Source organism: Cervus canadensis, chromosome 14 (assembly GCF_019320065.1).
Source record: "Cervus canadensis isolate Bull #8, Minnesota chromosome 14, ASM1932006v1, whole genome shotgun sequence".
Lineage (NCBI taxonomy): Eukaryota > Metazoa > Chordata > Mammalia > Artiodactyla > Cervidae > Cervus > Cervus canadensis.
This window is the reverse complement of record NC_057399.1, coordinates 12,687,084-12,710,112: the sequence shown is the minus strand read 5'-3', so window position 1 is coordinate 12,710,112 and position 23,029 is coordinate 12,687,084. Positions and strand designations below refer to the sequence as shown.

Sequence of the window (23,029 nt, the reverse complement as noted above, 5' to 3'; positions counted from 1 at the left end):
AAATGCTAAGTGGCTTACCTGTTTAAGTTCTATCTGTAACCATTTAGACCAAGTAGACATGTATAATAAATTGGAGATACATAGTAAATATATCCTTTGTGATATCCTCCTCATGTGATGGTGTACTTTAGTGGACAGAATAGGTTAGAATTTGTTCCTGGAGAAAACCTGCGTGAAGCATCAGAGACCCAGTGCAACTAAAAAATAATAAATAAGTTAATTTAAAAAAAATAGCTCAAGACCAAACGTATTCCAAACGCTGAAATACTGAGAGTGTATTTTTGAATATACCTAAATTAGTTCATTCCTTTGCTTGTAAATTGAATTAACAACATCTCTGAGTTAAGTATGATTTTTTAATTTTAAATTCCTCTGATTTTTGCAAGTAATAATGATATTTATGTGACTCTGCTGCTCTTGCAGTATTGCCCTGGAGGAGAGCTGTTTGACTACATAATTTCCCACGATCGCCTGTCAGAGGAGGAGACCCGTATTGTCTTCCGTCAGATAGTGTCTGCAGTCGCTTACGTGCACAGCCAAGGCTATGCTCACAGGGACCTCAAACCAGTAAGTGACTGCATCACAGATGCTCACCTGAGAATTTGACATCATTTACCTGTCATCACTGTTTCCAAATGTTCTTTCTGCTTAGAATTTATCTGGGCTTTGCTTATTTTTTTGTTCCATTCCTAATGTATCTTTCTTTTTCCTTTTTGACTTTTGACTCCTGCTAGGCTCTTCTGGATGGACTTACTGGCGTTCTATTTCTTTGTCAATTTTGTGTGACATTATAAATGTCTTTGTGATCAGCTGCAGAATATAAACCTCAGGTTTTATTCCTAAGAAAAAAGAGTTTTGAGTATTTTCTTTGAGAATATTGTATTTGAGTATCTTCCTCTTGATACTCTTTTCCTGACATCATCTTCCTTTAATTTTAATTCCATTGTGCTTCAGAAATGAACAGTTCAGTGAAATGGGCAGACTCTGCTTTTCAAGGGCAGAATAAGAATTTGCTACCCTTAAGTGTGTAGGCTCTGACTAATATGCATGCTGGTGAACATGAATTTCAATGTAATTTGGTACTAGGGTTTGAGATCTAGAATTGCCCTAACAAGATATGGCAGTTTCTGTCCTTTTCCCTTTGTTTTTATCCAACTCTTTGATTTGAGTTCACCCTTTCTGTTCAAACTTGCTTTTGGCACATATTATGTTTTCTTGTAGTTGAACCTCAGAGTGCCAAGGAGAAAGTGGTTTATGCTAATGTGTCTTGAGGGGAAGCAGGATAGTTATCAACATTCCTGTCTTCTTCTCTTTCCTTCTATTCTTGTCACTTCATTGTTTTTTTTTTTTTTTTAATTAATTTTTTTACTCCGTACCCAACTTTAAAGTGCTTTTAGGAGCTAGAGGTAGGATGTTGGAGAAGGCAATGGCACCCCACTCCAGTACTGTTGCCTGGAAAATCCCATGGACGGGGGAGCCTGGTGGGCTGCAGTCCATGGGGTCGCTAAGAGTCGGACACGACTGAGCGACTTCACTTTCACTTTTCACTTCCATGCATTGGAGAAGGAAATGGCAACCCACTCCAGTGTTCTTGCCTGGAGAATCTCAGGGACAGGGGAGCCTGGTGGGCTGCCGTCTATGGGGTCACCCAGAGTCAGACACGACTGAAGCGGCTTAGCAGCAGCAGCAGAGGTAGGATGTGATACGAGGAAGACTGTATATAGTTATGAAAATGTCTTTTTTTTTTTTTTCAGGAAAATTTGTTGTTTGATGAATATCATAAATTAAAGCTGATTGACTTTGGTCTCTGTGCAAAACCTAAGGTAAGTGCAGAGATAAAAATGAGTTTATTTCCTTTGCCAGTGTACCTCTTACCTGTTATCTTATACTAACTTCCATTTAGTATTTAGTGAACCTGGTTGCATCCATTGAGAAGAATGCTAAATTTCACACTTTTTATAAGTTCTCTTGATGATTTTAACATGTAGCCAAGGTTGAAAACCACTGCTCTGGGTCCAGGGTTGGTCCTGCTGACAACCCCATGGGTATGCTGAGAGAGAATTTGCAGGACTGAGGTGTCAGGAAGCCATCACAGTATGAATGCTGAATTGACCACGTGTTTGCAGTTGGAGTATGTTCCTGTTAGGTGATGCCTTTCTTTGTTTAGATATGCATTTCAGGAAATCTAGTGAAAATCTGTTCTTTATTATCCAAATGGTTATATAACTAACCATTAGTTACATTTAGAGAGACAATCCCCTTTCCTTATAAAAGAAGAAGGAAAAAGTCCATATGTACTTTAAAATTTATACCGTAAAAAAAATAAAAAATGAATAAAATTTATACCGTGAATGGTTTCCTTAATTTGCACTCCACAGTTAAGCACTGGTGTTCTGCAGCATACCTTCTCTTTGAGGTGACTTTGAACCTTCTCCTTTGTGGCTGCTATTGGAGGCTTCCTCTTGAGTCCTCTAATGATGGTACTCACAGTCTCTAAAATGAACTGTCTACCCTCATTAAGAATGTTGAAATTTCAGACTTGACTCAGCCCCTTGGTTATTTCCTGCCCCAATCAGAATTAGCTGGGTGCAGAGGGAGGCAGATTTGCCCCTTTGGCTGAATGTCTGATTCTTTCTGATTTTCCTCTCCTTCCCTTGGCTCTTCAGAGATTGTCAGTCGAGTCTTGTGTCTGGGAACCAAATGCAAGAAGGCATTTTTCTGATCGACAAGCAATAAAGATAAAGCTTACTTTGAGCCGATAAGCTGGTTTAAGTCATGTTCATCACAGGAGGCGGTGGAGAATGTTTGTGACAGACTCCGGCAGTCTTTATTTATGGCTCCACAGATTCAACCCACACAGACTCCATCTCACAAAGCAAGACTTGACTGGGAGAAGGTGGCCTCAGCGTTCTGCTGAGGAGCTATCTTCTGGGTGTCCTGTTGCAGTTGTAAATGAAATCTTACAATTTCATAAGTCATTTGCCATTTGTGGAACTCTGTGGAAGTGTTGGGCAGTGGTATCATTTGCATTATGGCTCCACATTTGTGTGGGAGACCAGAGGGTCCTTATTTGAACAGATCTGGAGGCTGAGGTCATGGTCTGTGTTATAACCAGGTCTAGAAAACCGGCTCCCAAGGCTTTCTTTTGTGTAGTGTTTGCTCTCTTCCCTCTTGGGGAAAAGAAACTTAACGTATTTGTAAAAATTTGCTATTAGAGATAGGCTCCTTTAGAGAAATAATCTTTTTCTTGAGTACTTGGGAGTGGGAGGACTTGGGTGCTTGGATGTATGCTAAACTGATTATTATGCAAATGGATGCCTAGGGAAGTAGAACTTGACTGAGCTAAGGGGAGAAGGATTTTTTTCCTGCCAGGTCTTGGTGGTATTGGAAATCCAGAGAAGAGGAAGCCACACATGCATGCATGCACATGGGCAGAGTATTGAGTTGGCGGCAGAAAGTCTCTTTATCATTTGGGGTAACTCTTATCTAGCATCTCTTTGCTTATATTGGAAGAATGTTTATCAGGGTTTTAATTCTCTTAAGGGCTGTAGTTAATGAGTGTTTCATTTTTATCTTATTGGCAGGGTAACAAGGATCATCACCTGCAGACCTGCTGTGGGAGTCTTGCTTATGCAGCACCTGAATTAATACAAGGCAACTCCTATCTGGGATCAGAGGTAATTATTCAGTGATTAATTCAATATATAATCAGTATGTGTTTACTGGTGATCTGCAGTGAGTCAGGCACTGTGTGTTGAGGATGTAACGAGGTAAGAAATAAACTTGTTAAAGAGTTGTCTAGTCAGAGAGTGAGATATGTACGGTAATAAGGGAAATGAACAGCTTGCAATAAATATAATAATACATAGTATTCTTGTGAAACAGGGATATATTTCTGGTATTTTGTGTTTAACAGTGCCATAATTTAGACTGATTAGTCCAGCCAGGTAGTGTATGAGGCCAGGATTATAGGCTTAGTTTGCAGAGATGGTGTTTAGCACAGAGAAAACCTGTACTTCATCCGAGGCCTGCAGTCCCGTGTAAGAGGCCCAGGCTCAGAAAGCCCTGGGCATTGCTGCTTAACTGCTGGCTACCATGTGTGCTGGTCAGCCCCTTACACTCTTTGGAGTCCTGATTTTGCTGATACTGTCATAAAATGGAAAAGGTTTAGTTGTCAGAAGCTCTGAAAATACGGGGTTGCGCAGTTTTCTTCAGTTCAGGATGTTTCTGAATCTTAACGTGCTCCTGTGCAGTGTCCTCCGGGAGGAGACCGGGGCAGAGGGCAGCTGGTCTGCTTCAGGCGCCTGCAGAGTCCACTTCTTATGTGGAGCATCTTTTGGAACTGGTGTTAGTTATGTGGGAGAAACTTTGAGATATGCCAGTTTACTTAGTTTGTAACATGAGACGATGAAGACTAACTTGTTTTTGGTGACCTTTTATTTGGATATATTCTCAAACTTACAGAATAGTTACAAATATGGAATGAGAAGCTTCTGTATATATTTTGCCAAATGTACAGCTGTTTACATTTTTCCCTATTTGTTTTGGTGTTTTCTATACACATGTAAATTATGTTTTGAACCAATGGAGAGTAAGTTGGAGACATCATACCCCTTTATCATTAGATGCTATGTATATATTTCCTAAAAGCAAGGGCTCTCTTACTTATTTATTATTTTTTTGGCCATGCTGCGTGGCTTGTGGGATGATCTCAGTTCACTCACCAGGGATTGATTGAACCTGGGCCTCAGTAGTGAAAGCGCTGAATCCTAACCATGGGACTGCTGGGAAATTCCCAAGGTGTCCTTCTTTTAGTTATCAAAATAAATTCACTTAGTTATCAAAATCAGAGAGTTTAACATTGATACAATTTATTTAACCCACAATTCATGTTCAGATGGTGTTAATTGTACCAATCGTGTCTTTTACAGCTCTATTTTCCCTCCAGTCCAGGATTCCATCCAGGATCATGTGTTGCACTGTTGCATTTCTTTGTTCTTTAATTTGGAAGACTTCCTTAGGCCTTCTTCATCTTCATGACCTTGAAATTTGGGGGGAAGCTGGTTATTTTATAAAATGGCCCTCAATTTGAATTTGTTTGATTAATTTTGGGTTATGCATTTTTGTCAGAAATACCACAGAGGTGATATTGTGGCCTTCTCAGGGCATCATAAGAAATGGACAGACTTTTACTGAATATGTATTATAGTCCTGGAATCATGCTAGATCTTTTTTTTTTTTCTTCCAATTGTGGTAAAATACACATGACATAATATTTGCCATCTTAACCATTTATAAGGATACAGTTCCTATTTGAACTATTTTTAAATGTGCAATTCAGTAGTGTACATTCATATTATTGTACATTGTACATTCATATTATTGTGCAGTCAATCTCTGGAGCTCTTTTAACCTTGCACAACTGAGACTATACCTATTAAATAGTAACTCCATTCCCCACTCCCTGCTCCCCTGGTAGCTATCCTTCTACTGTCTATCCGTGTGAGTTTGACTAAGCTAGGTACCTTGTATTGTGGACTCATACAATATTTGTTTTTTGTGTTTTTTGTGTGACTGCTTTATTTTATTAGTGTAATATCATCAAGGTTCATCCATATTGTGGAGCATGTGTCAGAATTTCCCTCCTTTTTAAGTCTGAGTAATACACCATTGCATGTATATACCATATTTTATTTATGCATTTATCATGGGCGCTAGGATTACTATTATCTTTTGGTTATTGTGAATAATGCTGGTAGACACACATATCTCTTTGAGACCTTGCTTTCAGTTCTCTCAGATATATACCCAAATGTGGAATTGCTAGATCATATGGTAGTTCTATTTTTAATTTTCTGAGAAACTGCCATACTGTTTTCCATAGTGGCAGCAGCATTTTACATTCCTGTAATAATGCACAAGGATTCCACATGGTAGATCCTTTTTATAATTTTCATTTAATCTGCACAAAAATCCCGTGGAGTGGATACTGTTACTCTGTTTCATAAGATAAAGATGATGAAGATACTGGGGCTCAGAAATTAAGTGCCTTTGCAGGATCACAACTAGCAACTGTGGGTCAAGATTTGAACTGAGTGAAGCTTTACCGCCCACCTGTACGCTTTCTAGTCTCCTAGAAGGAGTGGTAATCACATGCCTGATGCTCACAAGATTCCTAGAGGTCTGGTGATGAGGCTCTGCTGGTTTGAATGCATCAAGGTTTTCCCATAGGATCTTGTTTTCTTATCCATTTTAGTTCAGTTTTCCATCCTTCTAGGATAATTTCTTAAGGACAGTGTACCAAGGCATTGTCTGGGGGCACTTGTTAAAATATGCAGAACTCAGGGCAGTATATTTAGAGATTTTGGTTTTGTTTTCTAAGGTGGGGCTTTAGGAATCTTCTTTTTTAAATAAGTAATTTAGATTATTCTGTTGCTCATGGTTCAGATCATGCTTTATGGAATGTTCCATAGTAAACATCTCTAATTCCTTTTGTAATTTCTCAGAGGAAGTCTCTCTGTTGACCTCTTATGGCATTTGACGAGGCCATATTAGCCCACTCTTTCCTGTGTAGCCTCTTTCTTTGTGTTTAGTCTTTGTTAGTTTCATTAGTATGTGTCTTGGTGTGTTTCTCCTTGGATTTATCCTGTATGGGACTCTTTGCACCTCTTGGACTTGATTGACTATTTCCTTTTCCATGCTGGGGAAATTTTCAACTATAATCTAGTCAAAAATTTTCTCATACCCTTTCTTTTTCTCTTCTTCTTCTGGGACCCCTACAATTCAAATGTTGGTGTGTTTGATATTGTCACAGAGGTCTCTGAGGCCATCCTCAGTTCTTTTCATTCTTTTTACTTTTTTCTGCTCTTCAGAAGTTATTTTCACCATTTTGTCCTCTAGTTCGTGGATTCGTTCTTAGGCTTCAGATATTCTGCTATTGATTCCTTCTAGAGTGTTTTTAATTTCAGTAATTGTGTTGTTTGTCTCTGTATGTTTATTCTTTAATTCTTCTAGGTCTTTGTTAATTGAGTCTTGCATTTTCTCCATTTTGTTTTCAAGGTTTTTGATCATCTTTACTATCATTCTGAATTGTTTCTTAGGGAATTTGTATAGTTCCTCTTCATTTATTTGGACTTAATGTGTTTCTGGTATGTTCCTTCATTTGTATAGTATTTCTCTGCCTTTTCATTATTTATTTAAACTTACTGTGTTTGAGGTCTCTTTTCCCCAGGCTTCAAGATTGAATTCTTTGTTCCTTTTGGTTTCTGCCCTCCTAAGGTTGGTCCACTGGTTTGTGCAAGCTTCGTTTAGGGTGAGATTTGTGCTGAGTTTGTTTGTTTTTTCTCTGATGGGCAAGGCTGAGTGAGGTGGTAATCCTGTCTGCTGATGACTGGGTTTGTATTTTTGTTTTGTTTGTTGTTTAGATGTGCTGCTGGTGGTTGGGTGATGCCGGGTCTTGTATTCTTGTATGCCAGTGGTTTCCTCTGTGTGAGTTCTCACTGTCTGATACTCCCTAGGGTCAGTTCTCTGGTAGTCTAGGGTCTTGGGGTCAGTGCTCCCACTCCAGAGGCTCAGGGCGTGATCTCTTCTTCTTCCTGGTCACTCTGCTCCAGCCCCTCTGGCCTCTGCTGTTCCACCTCTATGCCTGTTGCCCCCTCTGCCACGAATCTCCTTTCCTGTCCTCTTAGCCTGCTTGATTTCTCTCCTTAGCTGTGTTACCACCTGGCAGAACAGCTCTCTGTCTCCCCCTCCCCCACCCGGTAGAGCGTCAGCACTTTCTCCACTTCCGCTCAGAGTGTGGTACCCAATACAGTTTTCCCACCCGTGCCTCTGCTGTGTGGCCTCTTTACCGTAACTGTAACACCCCGGTCAGGAGTGCCATGCCACCACGACTCAATTTACAGATGAAGCATTTGACATCTTTCAGGCATAAGTGGTTAATTTCTGACCTCCTGCAACTTGGAAGAAAAATCAGTTGTTCACTTGAAAGTACACTATTCATCCAGGGGTTCCTTGTAGAGTCCTAATAATAGGGTGTGATTTGGTAGGCAGGACTAGGTGTGAGGTTGGTGTTATTTAGTATAGAAATTAAAGTTTTCCCAAGGCTCAAATGAGGGGGGGACTGTGACTTCTCAGCCAGTGGTCAAATGGCTATCTTACGGAAAGGTTAACTCCTTCCTGGGATTTTGAGATTTGTAGGTCTATTTGTACTGGCAGGCTACTTTCTAGCCTTGATCCTTGAAAAGTCATTTGTTGAACTTTATTAAGGTTTCTCTACATAGAGAGGACTTTACAGTGCAGCTTAGTCACGTTTGCAGATTATCAGCAGTAAATTTTAAAACTTGTTTTGATTTTCTCATGCATGTTTGCATAAGCCTCATATGTAGTAAACCCTCAGTAGCACTATAGTTTTCTCTTTCAGAATCAGAGACTTAGCCTCATCTTCTTCTGTATCATGCCCAATCCAGCCAACTGGAAAAGATTTTCTATTAAGCATTGGAGGGGGGTGCACTGAACTGGAAGTCAATAGACCTGCCTGGGTGGCCTGCTGTTGGCTGGGTGACTTTGGATGAGCCTTCCTTTTCTGGGCTTCACATTGTAGAATGAGCTGGTTTGAATTGGATGATCTCTGAGTTCTTTTCCAGCCCGGTAAAGATTCTGTGTGCTGCTATTTTGAAATGTGTTCTAATTTTTTGTCTTTTGATTTTTTTCCCTCAGGCAGATGTTTGGAGCATGGGCATACTCTTATATGTACTCATGTGTGGCTTTCTACCATTTGATGACGATAATGTCATGGCTTTGTACAAAAAGATTATGGTGAGTATTACAAGGCATAGAATTTCATTGTGAGAGTTCATTATACTGCAAACTATAAGCTTCTATTTATAAACATACAGAAACAGGGGGAAGTAATCTATGCTGTTAGAAGTAAGGATGGTGGTTACTCTTTGGAGGTGGGTAGTGACTGAGAGATGTGGTGGAAGCTTCTGTTTGGCTTTTGATCTGAATGCTGATTATACTTATGGATTCAGTTTTTGAAAACTTATCAAGATATACCCTATGATAGGTGTCCTTTTCTATATGTATATTATACTTCTTCAATAAGAAGCTTAACAAAACAAAAACAAATGAGAAAGTAAACATGTAGGCTGATTTTTCTGGTAAGAATTTTTATTTTGTATCCTGAAATGATGCCTTAGTAAGTTGCTGTATTAAATCACATTTTTCTTTTGAGTTATGTTAAAACGAGAGAAGCTTTTTTTTGAAGGTAAAATTGACCTTAAGGTATAATAAAACCACAATGAAGAGTGTTGTAAGTTTTGTTAAAATCATATATATTAGAGATAGTAGATTGAGATTATGGGGCAGTGGCAGGGTGACTACTTAAGGGTAAAGGGTTTCTTTACCCTTTGATGAAATGTTGATGAACGTTGGTAATGTTGATGAAAACATTATAGAATTAGACAGTGGTGATGATTACACAACTTGGTGAATATATTAAGGAGCACTAAAGTGTATACTTTAAAAGTGAATTTTATGTTATATGAACTATATTCAATTAAAAAAATAAGAAATCATATGGGCAGGAAAGTAGTAAAATTCTTTTTAACGAGTTATATTCAAAGCACGCTAACAAAAGAAGACTTGTAAAGAGGAAGAGCTCCACGTTGTGTCCATAGCAAACCAAGGTCAGACCAGCAGAGCAGCTTCTCAATGCAGCTGGAATTCCATTCTGTTAAACAAATACTTCCTGAAGGTCTTCTTTGAGATACTAAAAAGCATGAACAAAGATCTATGAAACTTGGTCATTTTCCCCCAGGGCCAGATTTCTTGCTGGAGACAGATATATGGCTATCTAAAAAGGGGAAAAGCTACATATATGTGTATCCACTTTTCCTTCAAACCCCTTCCATCCAAGCTGCCACATCATTGAGCACAATTCCCTGTGCTGTATGGTAGGCCCTTGTTGGTTATCCATCTTAAATATAGCAGGGTGTGCATGGCCTCCCAGACTCCTTAACATGTGTATATGTGGCTGAGTCCCTTCGCTGCTCACCTGAAACTGTCACGACATTGTTAATCGGCTATACCGCAGTGCAAGATAAAAAATTCAAAAGGAAAAAATGAAAATAAAAAGGGGAAAGGGTGAGGGATGCCATTTTTATAACAGAGGTATAAGTGAAGTTAATGCAGGAGTGAATGTGGGATTTGGGAGAACATCTTACAGGAAGTGAGGTTTGAGCTGGGCTTTGAAAAGTTAGAAGCACTTGAGAAAGGGATGTGGGAGAGAGCGTGTCTGGTGGACAGTATCAGCAAAGGCACAATGGGAGTAGCATGGGGAGAAATGACCAGAAGTTTTCTGTGTCTGGACCATTAGGTCTCTAACTCCCTTTTGTAGGGAGGCTGCCTACACCAGCTCCTATTTCTGGGAAGTAGCACACAGGGTTGAAAGTGGCAGAGGCGGTTGGCTCATTGCCTGCTCTATAGAACAACCAAGGCTAAGGGCCCAGAGTTCAGTCTGCAGTTATTTATTTGACTTAATAGTTTTTCCTGTATCCCACCCTGGAAAACGCTTTAAAAATCAGTGCCAAAACTATAAGAGTAGTTTGGGGAAGTGATGGAGTTGTAGTAGTTCCATTTTCTTGAAGGCTGAGGAGCTCTGATTCTGCAGGATCAGGGAGAAGTGGTGTTAGCAGCAGCTGCTGCTCATGGTCTGGGGAGCTGCGAGCGTGTGTGCTTCTCCTCGGAGAGGGGCCTGGATGGGGCAGCGGGCTGGAGCCTGCCAGGGTAGCCGAGACAGCACGTGCTTCTCCCCAGCCCTTCTCACAAAGCCTCCTCTAGACTTTGCGGGGTAGCAGTTGGTGCCTTGGCTCTACTAGCGGCCTGGGACAGCAGTTCTGGCCTCACAGCAGGATACGGGGAGAACAGTGTTGAGATCCCTTTGTAGCTTCGGCTTTAGTTAACATGTGGGGGAAGGAGGCTTGGTCTTTGGGCAGCTCAGGGACAATTTTCCAGTTATACTTTTGAAAAATATTTGGCTGACCTTTTGAGTTATTCCTGCTTTTTGCTACTCTTTCTTTAAAGTAGCACTCTGTTTTTTGTTCTGAAAATAACTTTAGTATTATAAGCTGCTAGTATGTTTTACCAAACTCTTTTGGGGGTCGGGGGTACTCTGCGCTAAAGAAATAAACTGACAGACAAATTTCTCCAAAGATGGAGAAGAATGGATCTGTTAGGTGTTAATAGCATGAAATCTTAAACCTTCTAGAATTCTAGAAAGACAATGTGGGGACACACGGTCATAGAGTTACCCTGTTTTCTCCTCTCTGTTTCTTGTTTCATATTTAAATTTTCACTAAAATATCTCTCGCCCTGGCTGTGTCCATGTATCACTCTCAGGGTGGGGGAAGCCTTAGCTATGGACTTTGTGCCCTGGTTTACAACCCTGGCAGCATAACAGCATCACTTGGGGTGCTTTAAAAACATCAGGTCCAACCCCCAGAGAAGTTAAGTCAGAATCTCATTGATATTTTAAAAATCCAGGATCTCAAAAAAAAAATAAAAAAAAATAAAATAAAAATCCAGGATCTCTACTTTGTGCCTATGGACTTCGGCAGATTACTTAGCTTCTGTGTGTGTGTCGGCTTCTTCATCTGTAAAATAGGTGATAGATTCACAACACAGGGTTGTCAGGATTAAATGCGTTAGTCCATTTAGTGTAATGCTCAGTAAATGTTAGCTATTATGACTGACATACATTTCTAAATTTGGTTTGCCAACATTTTGTCCAGGACTTAACATTTGTTCAGAGATTTATATGTAGTTTTCCTTTCTAGAACTCTTTTGGGTTTTTTTGGCTTCAAGATTTTACTAGCCACATAAAGTTAATTGGGGACTATTCTTCCTTTTACTGTTTATTTTGTGTGTGTGTGTGTGGAGAGGTGGTTTAAGCTTGGAATTTTGGGGTGTTATGGAATATGCTTGAAAATCCATCTCCGACAGTGACTTCTTTATGGGAAGATTTTAAAATAGGAAGATCCCGTTACTTTACTGAAAGCTCTCCACTTTACTCAAGCCAGAGTGTAAGCGGTAGGCATCATCCTAGGTGAACTGGCTTCCCAGTGTCTCAGCGTCCTCATTGCGTACTCATCTTAGGATGAAGTTCTTAAATCTTAAACAGTTTCTGAACACCTATCTGTGCCAGGCACTTTTCTAGATGCTTGGAATATGTCATGATCTGTGAGTAAAACAGATGGAAGGTCCCTGCCTCCATGGAGTTTATATTACAGTGGCAGGGAAAAAAATACTGATAGTGGTAGAAAGAGATAATAGGTATAATAAATAAACTATATTAAAAGATGATCGACTTCCCTGGTGGTTCAGACAGTAAAAGTGTCTGCCTACAATGTGAGAGACCCGGGTTCAATCCCTGGGTCGAGAAGATCCCCTGGAGAAGGAAATAGCAACCCACTCCAGTATTCTTGCCTGGAAAATCCCATGGACGGAGAAACCTGGTAGGCTACAGTCCATGGGGTCGCAAAGAGTCGAACACGACTGAATGACTTCACTTTCACTTTCATGTGCTTTAGAAAAAAGAGAAAAATTGAGCAGGGTAAAGAGGAATCAGAATAGATGAGGGGGTGTAAAGGGGAAAAGAAGGGCATTCAGTTCAGTTCAGTCGCTCAGTTGTGCCTGACTCTTTGCGACCCCATGAACCACAGCACGCCTGGCTTCCCTGTCCATCACCAACTGCTGGAGTCCACCCAAACTCATGTCCATCGAGTTGGTGATGCCATCCAACCATCTCATCCTCTGTCGTCCCCTTCTCCTCCTGCCCTCAATCTTTCCAAGCATCAGGGTCTTTTCAAATGACCTTTTCAAATGAGTCAGCTCTTCGCATCAGGTGGCCAAAGTATTGGCGTTTCAGCTTCAGCATCAGTCCTTCCAATGAACACCCAGGACTGATCTCCTTTAGGATGGACTGGTTGGAGCTCCTTGCAGTCCAAGGGACTCTCAAGAGTCTTCTCCAACACCACAGTTCAAAAGCATCAATTCTTTGGTGCTCAGCTTTCTTTATAGTCCAACTCTCACATCTATACATGACCACTAGAAAAACCATAGCCTTGACTAGACGGACCTTTGTTGGCAAAGTAATATCTCTGCTTTTTAATATGCTGTCTAGGTTGGTCATAACTTTCCTTCCAAGGAGTAAGCGTCTTTTAATTTCATGGCTGCAATCACCATCTGTAGTGATTTTGGAGCCCAGAAAAATAAAGTCAGCCACTGTTTCCACTGTTTGCCCATCTATTTGCCATGAAGTGATGGAACCGGATGCCATGATCCTGGTTGCATTTTTAGATATTAAATAAGGTAGTCGGAGGTGAGATTTGAGCAAGATTTGGTGAGAAGGAGGTGAGAATGTTAGTCAAGTGGTCATTGAGGCAGAGATAGTTCAGGCAAGAAAGCAGAGCAAAGGCTAGTAGGTAGAAGCATGCCTGGTGTGGTCAAGGGAGAGCAGACGGCCCGTGCCCCTGGAGTGGAGTGAAGTAGCAGAGCCGTAGAAACCAAGTCTCAGGGGCTCGGAGCTCCAGCTGCCTTGGGCTCTGTAGCTGTCAAAGATTCTGGCTTTTTCTCTAAGTGACAAAGGGTACCACCAGAGGGTTCTGAGCAGAAAACAGACTTGGTCTTGTTCAGATTTTATCAAGACCACAGTGGCTACTGTGTGGAGATAGGCTATAAGAAGCAAAGAGGAGAACCAGGGCGATGGGTGAGGGGATGTGGTGGTCGTTCTCAGACAAGAGTTGGTAGCCATTGAAGTAGTGAGAAGTGGTTGGATTCTAGGTGTCTTTTTTTTTTTAATTATTTAAAAATGAACACAGAGTAAAATAAAAATTTTGTGTGTAACAGTTCTACAGATTTTAAGAGTCTCATGCTCTACCGACTGAGCTAGCCAGGCTACAGATAGTTCTACAGATTTTAACACACAGAGATTCGTGTAGCCACCTCCATAGTCAGGATATATGTTTAGACTAATCTGTTGTCTTTTGAAGGTATTGCTAGTGTAATTTGCTGATGGAGGGGATGAGGGGAGTGACCTGAGCAACTAGAAAGTTGGAACTGCCGTCAACTGAGATGGAGAAGATTCCTGGTGGAGCACGGATGATAAGGAGTTCAGTTTTGAGCATAATGAATGTGTCTGTTTTGTCTAAATTTTTGTGGCATAATGTTGTTTACTTAACCCCTTACAAAGTGCATATCAGATTTTTATGTATTTTTTTTCCAGATTAATCTGTACTATGTAAGGAATCTTTTATTTTATCTCTTTATGCTACCCCTTTCCCAGTTTCGTCATACAGATGGTAGCATGCCACAAACACTGTTCTGTATCTTGTCTTCTAACGGTAGGTGTTGGAAATCGTACCATTTCATACCCAGCTCAGAACTTTTCATAGATTTCTTTTTCTTTTTTTAAATTTTAATTGGAGGCTAATTACTTTACAATATTGTGGTGATTTTTGCCATACAGTCACATGAAGCAGCCATGGGTGTACATGTGTTCCCCATCCTGAACCCCCTCCCACCTCCCTCTCCATCCCATCCCTCTGGGTCATCCCAATGCACCAGCCCTGAGCACCCTGCCTCATGCATCGAACCTGGACTGGCGATCTGTTTCATATATGATAATATACATGTTTCAGTGTCATTCTCCCAAATCATCCCACCCTCGCCTTCTCCCACAGAGTCCAAAAGGCTGTTCTTTACATCTGTGTCTCTTTTGCTGTCTTGCATATAGGGTCATCGTTACCATCTTTCTAAATTCCATATATTCATAGAATTCACTTTATAGAATTGCAGTGTATTGTAATTTAATTTATCTAAACCAGCCTTAATTTATGTACCTTAATTTAAATTATGTACCTTAATTTATCTAAAATATAAATTTAAAAATTTTAAATGATAAATTATGTACCTTAATTTATCTAAACAGTCCTAGGTTAATGGGTATTTAAGTAGTTTCTAAGTAGTCATTTTGTACATTGTGCATATATCTATAGGAAAATTCCTGGAAGACTTATGGGTCAGTTGTTGTTCAGTCATGCCTCACTCTTTGCGACCGCATGAACTGCAGCACACCAGGCTTCTCTGTCCTTTACCAACTCCTAAAGTTTGCTCAAACTCACGTCCATTGAAGTCGGTGATGTCATCCAACCATCTCATCCTCTGTCATCCCCTTCTCCTCCTGCCCTCAATCTTTCCTAGCATCAGGGTCTTTTCCAGTGAGTCAGCTCTTTGCATCAGGTGGTCAAAGTATTGCAATTTCAACTTCAACATCAGTCCTTCCAGTGACTATTCAGGGTTGATTTCCTTTAGGATGGACTGGTTTAATCTCCTTGCTGTCCAAGGGACTCTCCAGAGTCTTCTCCAGCACTACAGTTTGAAGGTATCAATTCTTTGGTGCTAAACCTTTTTATTGTCCAGCTCTCACATCCGTACATGAGTACTGGAAAAACCATAGCTTTGACTATACAGATCTTTGTTGGCATAGTAATGTCTCTGTTTTTTAATACTCTGTCTAGGTTTGTCATAGCTTTTCTTCCAAGGAGCAGGCATCTTTTAATTTCATACCTGCAGTCACCATCCACAGTGATTTTGGAGCCCAAGAAAATAAAAGTCCATCACTGTTTCCATTGTTTCCCCATCTATTTGCCATGAAGTGATGGGACCAGATGTCATGATCTTAGTTTTTTGAAGATTGAGTTTTATTTTAAGCCAGCATTTTTGCTCTCCTCTTTCACCTTCATCAAGAAGCTCTTTAGTTCCTTTGCTTTCTACCATAAGTGTGGTGTCATCTGCATATCTGAGGTTATTGAAATTTCTCTCTTGATTCCAGCTTGTGCTTCATCCAGCCTGGCATTTCACATGATGCAATCTGCATATAAGTTAAATAAATAAGGTGACAATATACACCCTTCACGTACTCCTTTCCCAGTTTTGAACCAGTCTGTTGTTCCATGTCCAATTCTAACTGTTGCTTCTTGACCTGCAAACAGGTTTCACAGGAGGCAGGTCAGGTGGTCTGATATTCACATCTCTTTAAGAATTTTCCACAGTTTTTTGTGATCCACACAGTCAAAGGCTTTAGCGCAGTCAATGAAGCAGAAGTAGGTGTTTTTCTGGAATTCTCTAGCTTTTCCTATGATCCAATGGATGATGGCAATTTGGTCTCTGGTTCCTCTGCCTTTTCTAAATCCAGCTTGTATATCTGGAAGTTCTTGGTTCACATACTGTTGAAGCCTGGCTTGGAGATTTTGAGCATTACTTTGCTAACATTTGAAATAAGTGCAATTGTGCAGTACTTTGAACATTCTTTGGCATTGCCCTTCTTTGGGATTGGAATGAAAACTGGCCTTTTCCAGTCCTGTGGCCACTGCTGAGTTTTCCAAATTTGCTGGCATATTGAGTGCAGCACTTTAACAGCATCATCCTTTAGGATTTGAAATAGCTCAACTGGAATTTCATCACCTCCACTAGCTTTGTTTGTAGTGATGCTTCCTAAGGCCCACTTGACATCATAAGATATCTGGCTCTAGGTGAGTGATATACTGTCATGGTTATCTGGGTCGTTGAGATCTTTTTTGTTTAGTTCTTCTGTGTATTCTTGCCACCTCTTCTTAATATCTCTGCTTCTCTTAGGTCCATACTGTTTCTGTCCTTTGTTGTGCCTGTCTTTGCATGAAATATCCTCTTATATATGGGACAGAGGTATGTGAATTAGTAAGTTTATTTGATATTGCCAAAGTATTTCCCAGCAAAGTTCTATCAATTTATACAGTCACAAGCAATAGCATGAAGATGTGTATTTCTTCATAATCCCATCAGTATATTATATCACCTTTTTCTGTGTTTAAGATTTTTTTTTGGCTATGCAGGAATTGTTTTTTTTTTTTTGTTCAGTCAGTTTTTTTCTTTTTTGCTGCTCCATGCTGCTGGAGGAAACTTAGTCTCTTGACCAGGGATCAATCCCATGCTCCCTGCAGTGGAATCGAGGACTCCTAATCACTAGACTGCCAGGGAATTTCCAATGTTCCTGATTATTAAATGTATTGTTTTACCAATACACATACTAACATACAAATTTAGTACTAACATACAAATTTCAGTGTTCTGTACTTTTATTCATTTATTGATGCATTAGTGGATTTTGGGTGAATCCTTTGGGAGAGAGGACTTACCCTCAGAGAACATAAAAGTGTTATACCCTAATAGTAGGTGTTAGATCCAAGTTTTGATATTTGGGGTAAATCAAATATTTCTGCCATGCAATGAGTAGAAAATGTCTAATTCTTGTTCAATAGAGATTTAGCCTTCCTAATTAATATTATTTACTAAAACTGTATACTCTTTGTTTCTGTTACTCTGAATTTCATTTTTTAGTTTTTCATGTATTTGCAAGTTGAAAATTGATTCAAATTAGGGCTCTTATGCATTATTGTGGAATTTAATTTCACACATTATAGATTTTGAAATTTATTGTAATCTTGGCTCAGAACTATTGTTCCGATTCCCAGTGTAACGCAGTCTGCTGGGTGAATCTAATTAAGGTGTCGTCTCACTTGCATGCAGTGTGTATCTTTGCCTAGAATGTTCTAAAATTCCTCAGTTGGGAATAACGCTTCCCTCAGTTCTTGGTTTGATTGAAAAACCCAGCAGTATTTGACATACTGTATGTAACTCTTGTTTAAAAGGCAGACTTTGTTTAGCTTTTGTTCTTTGACTATTTTAACCAAAATGCTAAACTGCAGTTTCCAGCAGGGTTGCTAATAGACTGAGTATTCATCTTATTAATGTCACCTATATTCATTCACTATCACCGCATTCAAAGACAAGCATGACTGTACTCCAGTTCTGGGTACACAAACATTAAGGAAATATAACTAATTTAGTAAATGAAAGTTGAGTAGCTTGAAAGTAAAATTGCTTTCTAACAAGTATGGTTTATAATTTTAAAGAAGATGAGCAAGTTGTTTCTTTATGAGATAATACTTTACAGTTATGGAGCTGACTCCAGTACTGTTATGTGTTGGAGAGATCACCTGCCTTTCTTAGTACTGTGTGAAAAATGAACAATTCCAAGCTCACCAGTATTCCCAGGATTATCTTGCTTATTAGCACACAGATCTTTTTCCCTTCCTCCCAATTGGTTTCACCCTCTAATACCTATTTCTTGCTCTCATTTGCAAGGTAGTCAGCTCTTAAATAAACAAGAGTTCTCCAAAGACTGGACATAAACCAGGGTTGAGGGGCGCAGGCGTGGTTGACACAGGGCCTTTTGTTGGAGGTGCTCTTCCCCAGCGAAACTGTTCCTTTAAGGCCTTTTCTGTTTGACCATTTATAGATACATACTTTGAATATTTAAAGATGGAACCTTTCTCCCTACTTCTAGGTACCCTTAGACTTTCTAGCCCAGTACAGTACAGTACAGTAAGTATTATATCTTTCCTTATTGTCTCTGCCCCTTTATCACTCTCTAACAGTGTTTCTCAACTTTGGCGCCACTGACATTTTGAACTGGATGATTCTTTGTGGTGGGGGATGGTCGGGTGCATCTCAAGGTGTTCAGCAGTATCCCTGGCCTTCACCCACTAGATGCCAATAGCAGCCTCCAAATCACAGCAATCAGAAATGTCTCCTGACACTGCCAGATGTCCCCCGGGGGACAAAGTCACCCTCGGTGGAGAACCAGTGCCTTATAACATTGAATGGGTATTTGATTTCCTGGCTGAGACATAGCTTCCTCACCTGTGTGATGGGTTAGTAACCCCTGCCCACCGCACAAGGTAAAATATGTGTACAAGTGCTTTGTGTGTTTTTGAGTACTGTGTACACATAAGCGGGTGGGGTGAGCCTGGCCGCAGAGCTCAGCTCTGGACTCTGTTTCAGTGTAGAGGATGGAGCTGAGGATGTTAGGTCATGGTGCTGGGGCACAGGCTTCACGCTTCCTGTGTCGATGGCGCTCTACAGAGCTGTTCTGTCCAAACTGGGCAAGTGGGTGGGTGGTGTGAGCAGGACTTGACTAGTTGGTTTGTTCTCACCAGGTAATCCCGAGATCCTGAGGCAGCTGCGATGGGGCAGAGCACTCCTGAGGGGGCAGGTACATCCTCAGAGTGACTCGCCGTTTTTACTGTACTGAACGTTGAGCGCCCTGGCGTGTGTGGCTTTGGCCGCCGTGCCATCTTTGGTCTGGCTTATCTCTCTGCCCTTTGAGCAGCTCCCACTTCTTTTTATTTCCGTTGAACAAACATTTATTGCCTCTTGTGCAAGCCACTTTACCAAGTGCTTTCCCATACCTTCTGTTTTACTCCTTTTAGTGGACTAATCCCACATACAGTAATGCCCTGTGAGGAGCGTCACTGTATTTGGTTCACAGACAGTAATAGCAGTAGCAATAATAGTAGTGAAGGCAGCCTTAATAGTACAAACTAGCAGATACTGAGTTCTTAATTCTGCACCGAGCCCCGTGCTAAGTGCTTTATGTGTATTAAGTCATTGAATGCTAGCAGCCGTTTGCGGAGTTGATACTATTATTGTGTTTCTTTTTCAGATGAGGAAACTGAGGCACAGCGAGGTTCCATAGCCCATCCACACAGCTAGTAAGTGGTAGGTCCTCCATCTGGATATAGACAGTTTGTCTCCAGAGCCTACTCTTAGGAAACAGGGTCAGAAAGATGACCTAAGTTGTACAGGTTCAAGGAGCAGATGAGAGGCAGACGGGCTCAGATACAGAGCATGGCTCCAGGCGCTGCCTGTTTGCGGTGCGCCGAGCACCGTACGTCTCGTCACTTGTCCTCCCTGCCCCCCTGCGGGCGGTGTTGCCTCTGTAAGCACTAACTTATAGCTCAGCACAGGGGATCTGTGAAGAGAGACTTCATGAATTCAGGTTAGGGTGATCAAAGGGGTGAGAAATAAGAGGCGAAGGGAAACTTGGAATCAGCCCGGTGGCTCTTGTCATTCAGTTCTTTGGTCTGAAAACCCATTTTTATATCTGATTTCTGTAGAATTCTGCTATTTTTAGTTGAGAGTACTTGTGTTTTGGGTGATAGTTTTGGGATTTAATGGCATAACATTCATTATCGTGGTTCTGGTTAGGAACTGTTACTTGTGTGTTGGAACAGACCAGAAAGGGCTGGAATCTGGAACCAGAATTCTCCTTGGGTGGGTGGTGATGGCAGGAGAGAGGTATAGTGCAAGTAGATTAGACCCTTAGACGGTCCGTTCGTTTTCTGCGGTGGGTGTCAGAGTACTACAGGGTGGTGGCTTAACACGGCAGATATTTATTCTTTCGGTTCTGGAGACTAGAAGTCTAAAGCCAAGGTGTCAGCAGGCCATGGTCCCTCTGACGGGTCTGGAGAGACTCCTCTTGCCTCTTGCTAGCGTCTTGTGTTTGCCTGAAGTCCTCGGCGGTCCTTGGTCTATAGGTGTCTCACTCCGGCCTCTGCCTCTGTGTTCATGTGGCCTTCTTGCCTGTGTGTTTGTGTGTCTGCGTCTAAGTGCCCCCCTTCTTATAAGAATACCCCCCAGTTATTTTGGATTTAGGGCCCAGCCTAACCCAGGACATCTTAACTTGATTGCTTCTGCAAAAGCCCCTATTTCCAAATAAGGGTGTGTTCACAGGTTTCAGGTGGACTTAAGTCTTGGGGGGACACTATTCAACCCTGTGCAGTTGGTGTCCAGAGAGCAAGCAGTAGATGGCTCTGCATCCAGTCAGCATGAGTGGAGACCCACTGGAGTCCATGGAGGTTCTGACCCGTGAGCAAGACAGAGGACGCTTCAGGCCGTGCAGGCTGTGATTGCAGACTCAGATCACGACCCTCTGATCATTATAAGTGGATAGTAGAGACAACCCCAGGCTGTCTCTGTTTTCTACAGGACCCTGGTAAGAGCAGGCTATGGAATTTGAGGTACCAGGCAAACGATCAGTTTACCAGGAAAAAGAACATGTCAGGTACCCAGGGTTTGAATCATGAGAGACATCTGGATGCAGGAATAAGGAAAAGCTGAGATAAGAGAGTGGGGCCAGCCAAGTCACGGCCTGTCCTGCATGTGACTTGGTGCTGAGTCCCAGCAAGGTGGCTGAAGCATCTGAAAGTCCCCCTTCCCAGGGGTAAGCCTGAGCCTAGGCAGCACTGAGTCTCAGTGCTTGGTGGATGAGGGGTAGTAAGGAAAAGTGAATTAGAGGCTTCTCATTACGGTCAGAAACAGACGTCAGCACCTGACGTTGGCGTGTGTGTAGGTGCCCTGGCAAGGCATAAATAGGCGTGGGATCTCCGGGTAGCAGTGAGTGCTTTAGCTAAAGGAGAATGAAAAACTTAATAACATTAAATGTCATTTGTAAAATGAAAGCTCTTGCCCTTCCTAGGAAACACTTTGTAGGTCAACCGGTCTGCTCTCATCAGAGAGGCTGAGTTAGAGGTTGAGTTGCTTTAACATTAGCACCTTTTCTTTTTAAATAAATTGCTTGATAGCGTTTCTTTGGAACTTTGACTGTTTCTTTAACACAATCAAAGTCCAGCCTGTCATGTAGGTCTCAGATTCTGAGTGATCTGTACTGTCCATTCCTCGCCTCACCTTTAAGCTGGACTGGTTCCTGTGAGAACTGTGTCCTAGACAGTTCATGAGGACAGAGGAGGCAATGCAGCTGCTAGCCGATGGCTTCTCCACCTGCCCGCCTCTGCCGTCCCAGCCTAGTTCAGTCATTGCTGGGTGTGGGTGTGTGTGTGTGTGTGCACGCGCATGTACCTGCGTGCATGCGCATGTGTGCACTTGCCGTGGTCAGGGGAGTCTGTGATTTCCTTGGTTCTGTCTCACCGCAGCAAACATTTGAAGCAATGGAGGGACCAGTGTTACAGCCTTTTTATTTGGCAAGCAAAGGAAAATACATCCTCGAGGCATGAGGGCGGGCTGACCCAGAAGATGCTAAGAGAAGAGAGGCCAGGGGCTCGATTTTGGCGCCTCTTTTTCTGTGTTTTTTCTCCTCCCCCTGAGCCTGCCCTGTGTAAATTGGGCTGGCCAGGAGGGCTGTTTGTTCCACCTGCAGTCCTCACTCCCGTCCCTGGACCTTCCTCTGTTCCATTTTCCAGGGCTTTTCCCGTCTTTGTCCTTTAGCCACCGCCATTCTGGACTACTCTTTCCTATTCTAACTACCTAACACCCTCGTCTCCCTGGACCTGTAATAGATTTCTAACTCAGGATCCTTATTCAGGTAATTTTGTCTTTGATTAGTTTTGGGGACCCTCTGGATTCTCCCAGACCATGTTCCTTAGTCCCCATAGTTGTATCACAAACAATTGTGTGATGAATATTACTATTCATAACAGTAATAACTTTTTTATGCCAATTTATTTGCTTAGGATAAATTGCTAGAAGTGTAATTGCTGGATCAAGGATATTTGATCTTGAATGCTTTTTAAACATATTTCCACAGTACTCTTCAGAAACGTTTATACTCTCTCGTTGTATATATAAGTGCTCTTGCCTCTGAACTCGAACACTGGATAATTTTTTTGAAGTTTATCAATTTAGATCATATTTTTGTTTAAATTAATTACTTTTTTATTACTAGATTAGTTGAACATGTTATCATGTTTATTGACCATTTAAAAGCTCTTGTTTTTGGAATTGTGAATATTCTTTGTCCATTTTCTTTTGGAGTGTATGCTTTTATCCTATTTGTTCATTTATTCAACAAATATTAATTGAGCACCTTTTATGTTAGGGCCAGACAGTGTTCTAGGTGAACAGTACAGACAAAATCCCTGTGATTTTTTTAAAGAGTTTATATTCTAATGTAAATAGAATACGTTAGAATATTTTCTAATGTATAAACAAATATGTAGTATGACATATTTATACACAAATTTGTGTTTATAAATAAACATGTAGTATGACATATTTAAACAAAATAAATATGCTGGGTGTGTGTGTGTGCACAAAATAAACAAATAAATATGTACTATGACATATAAACAAA

At 41.1% G+C, this 23,029-nt stretch overlaps 1 protein-coding gene across 4 annotated transcripts in view; it reads left to right on the top strand.

Annotated features, from left to right (window-relative positions):
* The window catches only part of MELK (maternal embryonic leucine zipper kinase), a 72,668-nt gene that overhangs the window by 9,359 nt on the left and 40,280 nt on the right, over window positions 1-23,029 (top strand). For all 4 annotated transcript variants that reach the window (XM_043487084.1, XM_043487080.1, XM_043487082.1 and 1 more), the window contains exons 5-8: window positions 424-567; window positions 1,755-1,823; window positions 3,585-3,677; window positions 8,719-8,817. In XM_043487084.1, the coding sequence (XP_043343019.1) occupies window positions 424-567; window positions 1,755-1,823; window positions 3,585-3,677; window positions 8,719-8,817 (405 nt within the window). The remainder of the gene's footprint in view (window positions 1-423; window positions 568-1,754; window positions 1,824-3,584; window positions 3,678-8,718; window positions 8,818-23,029) is intronic.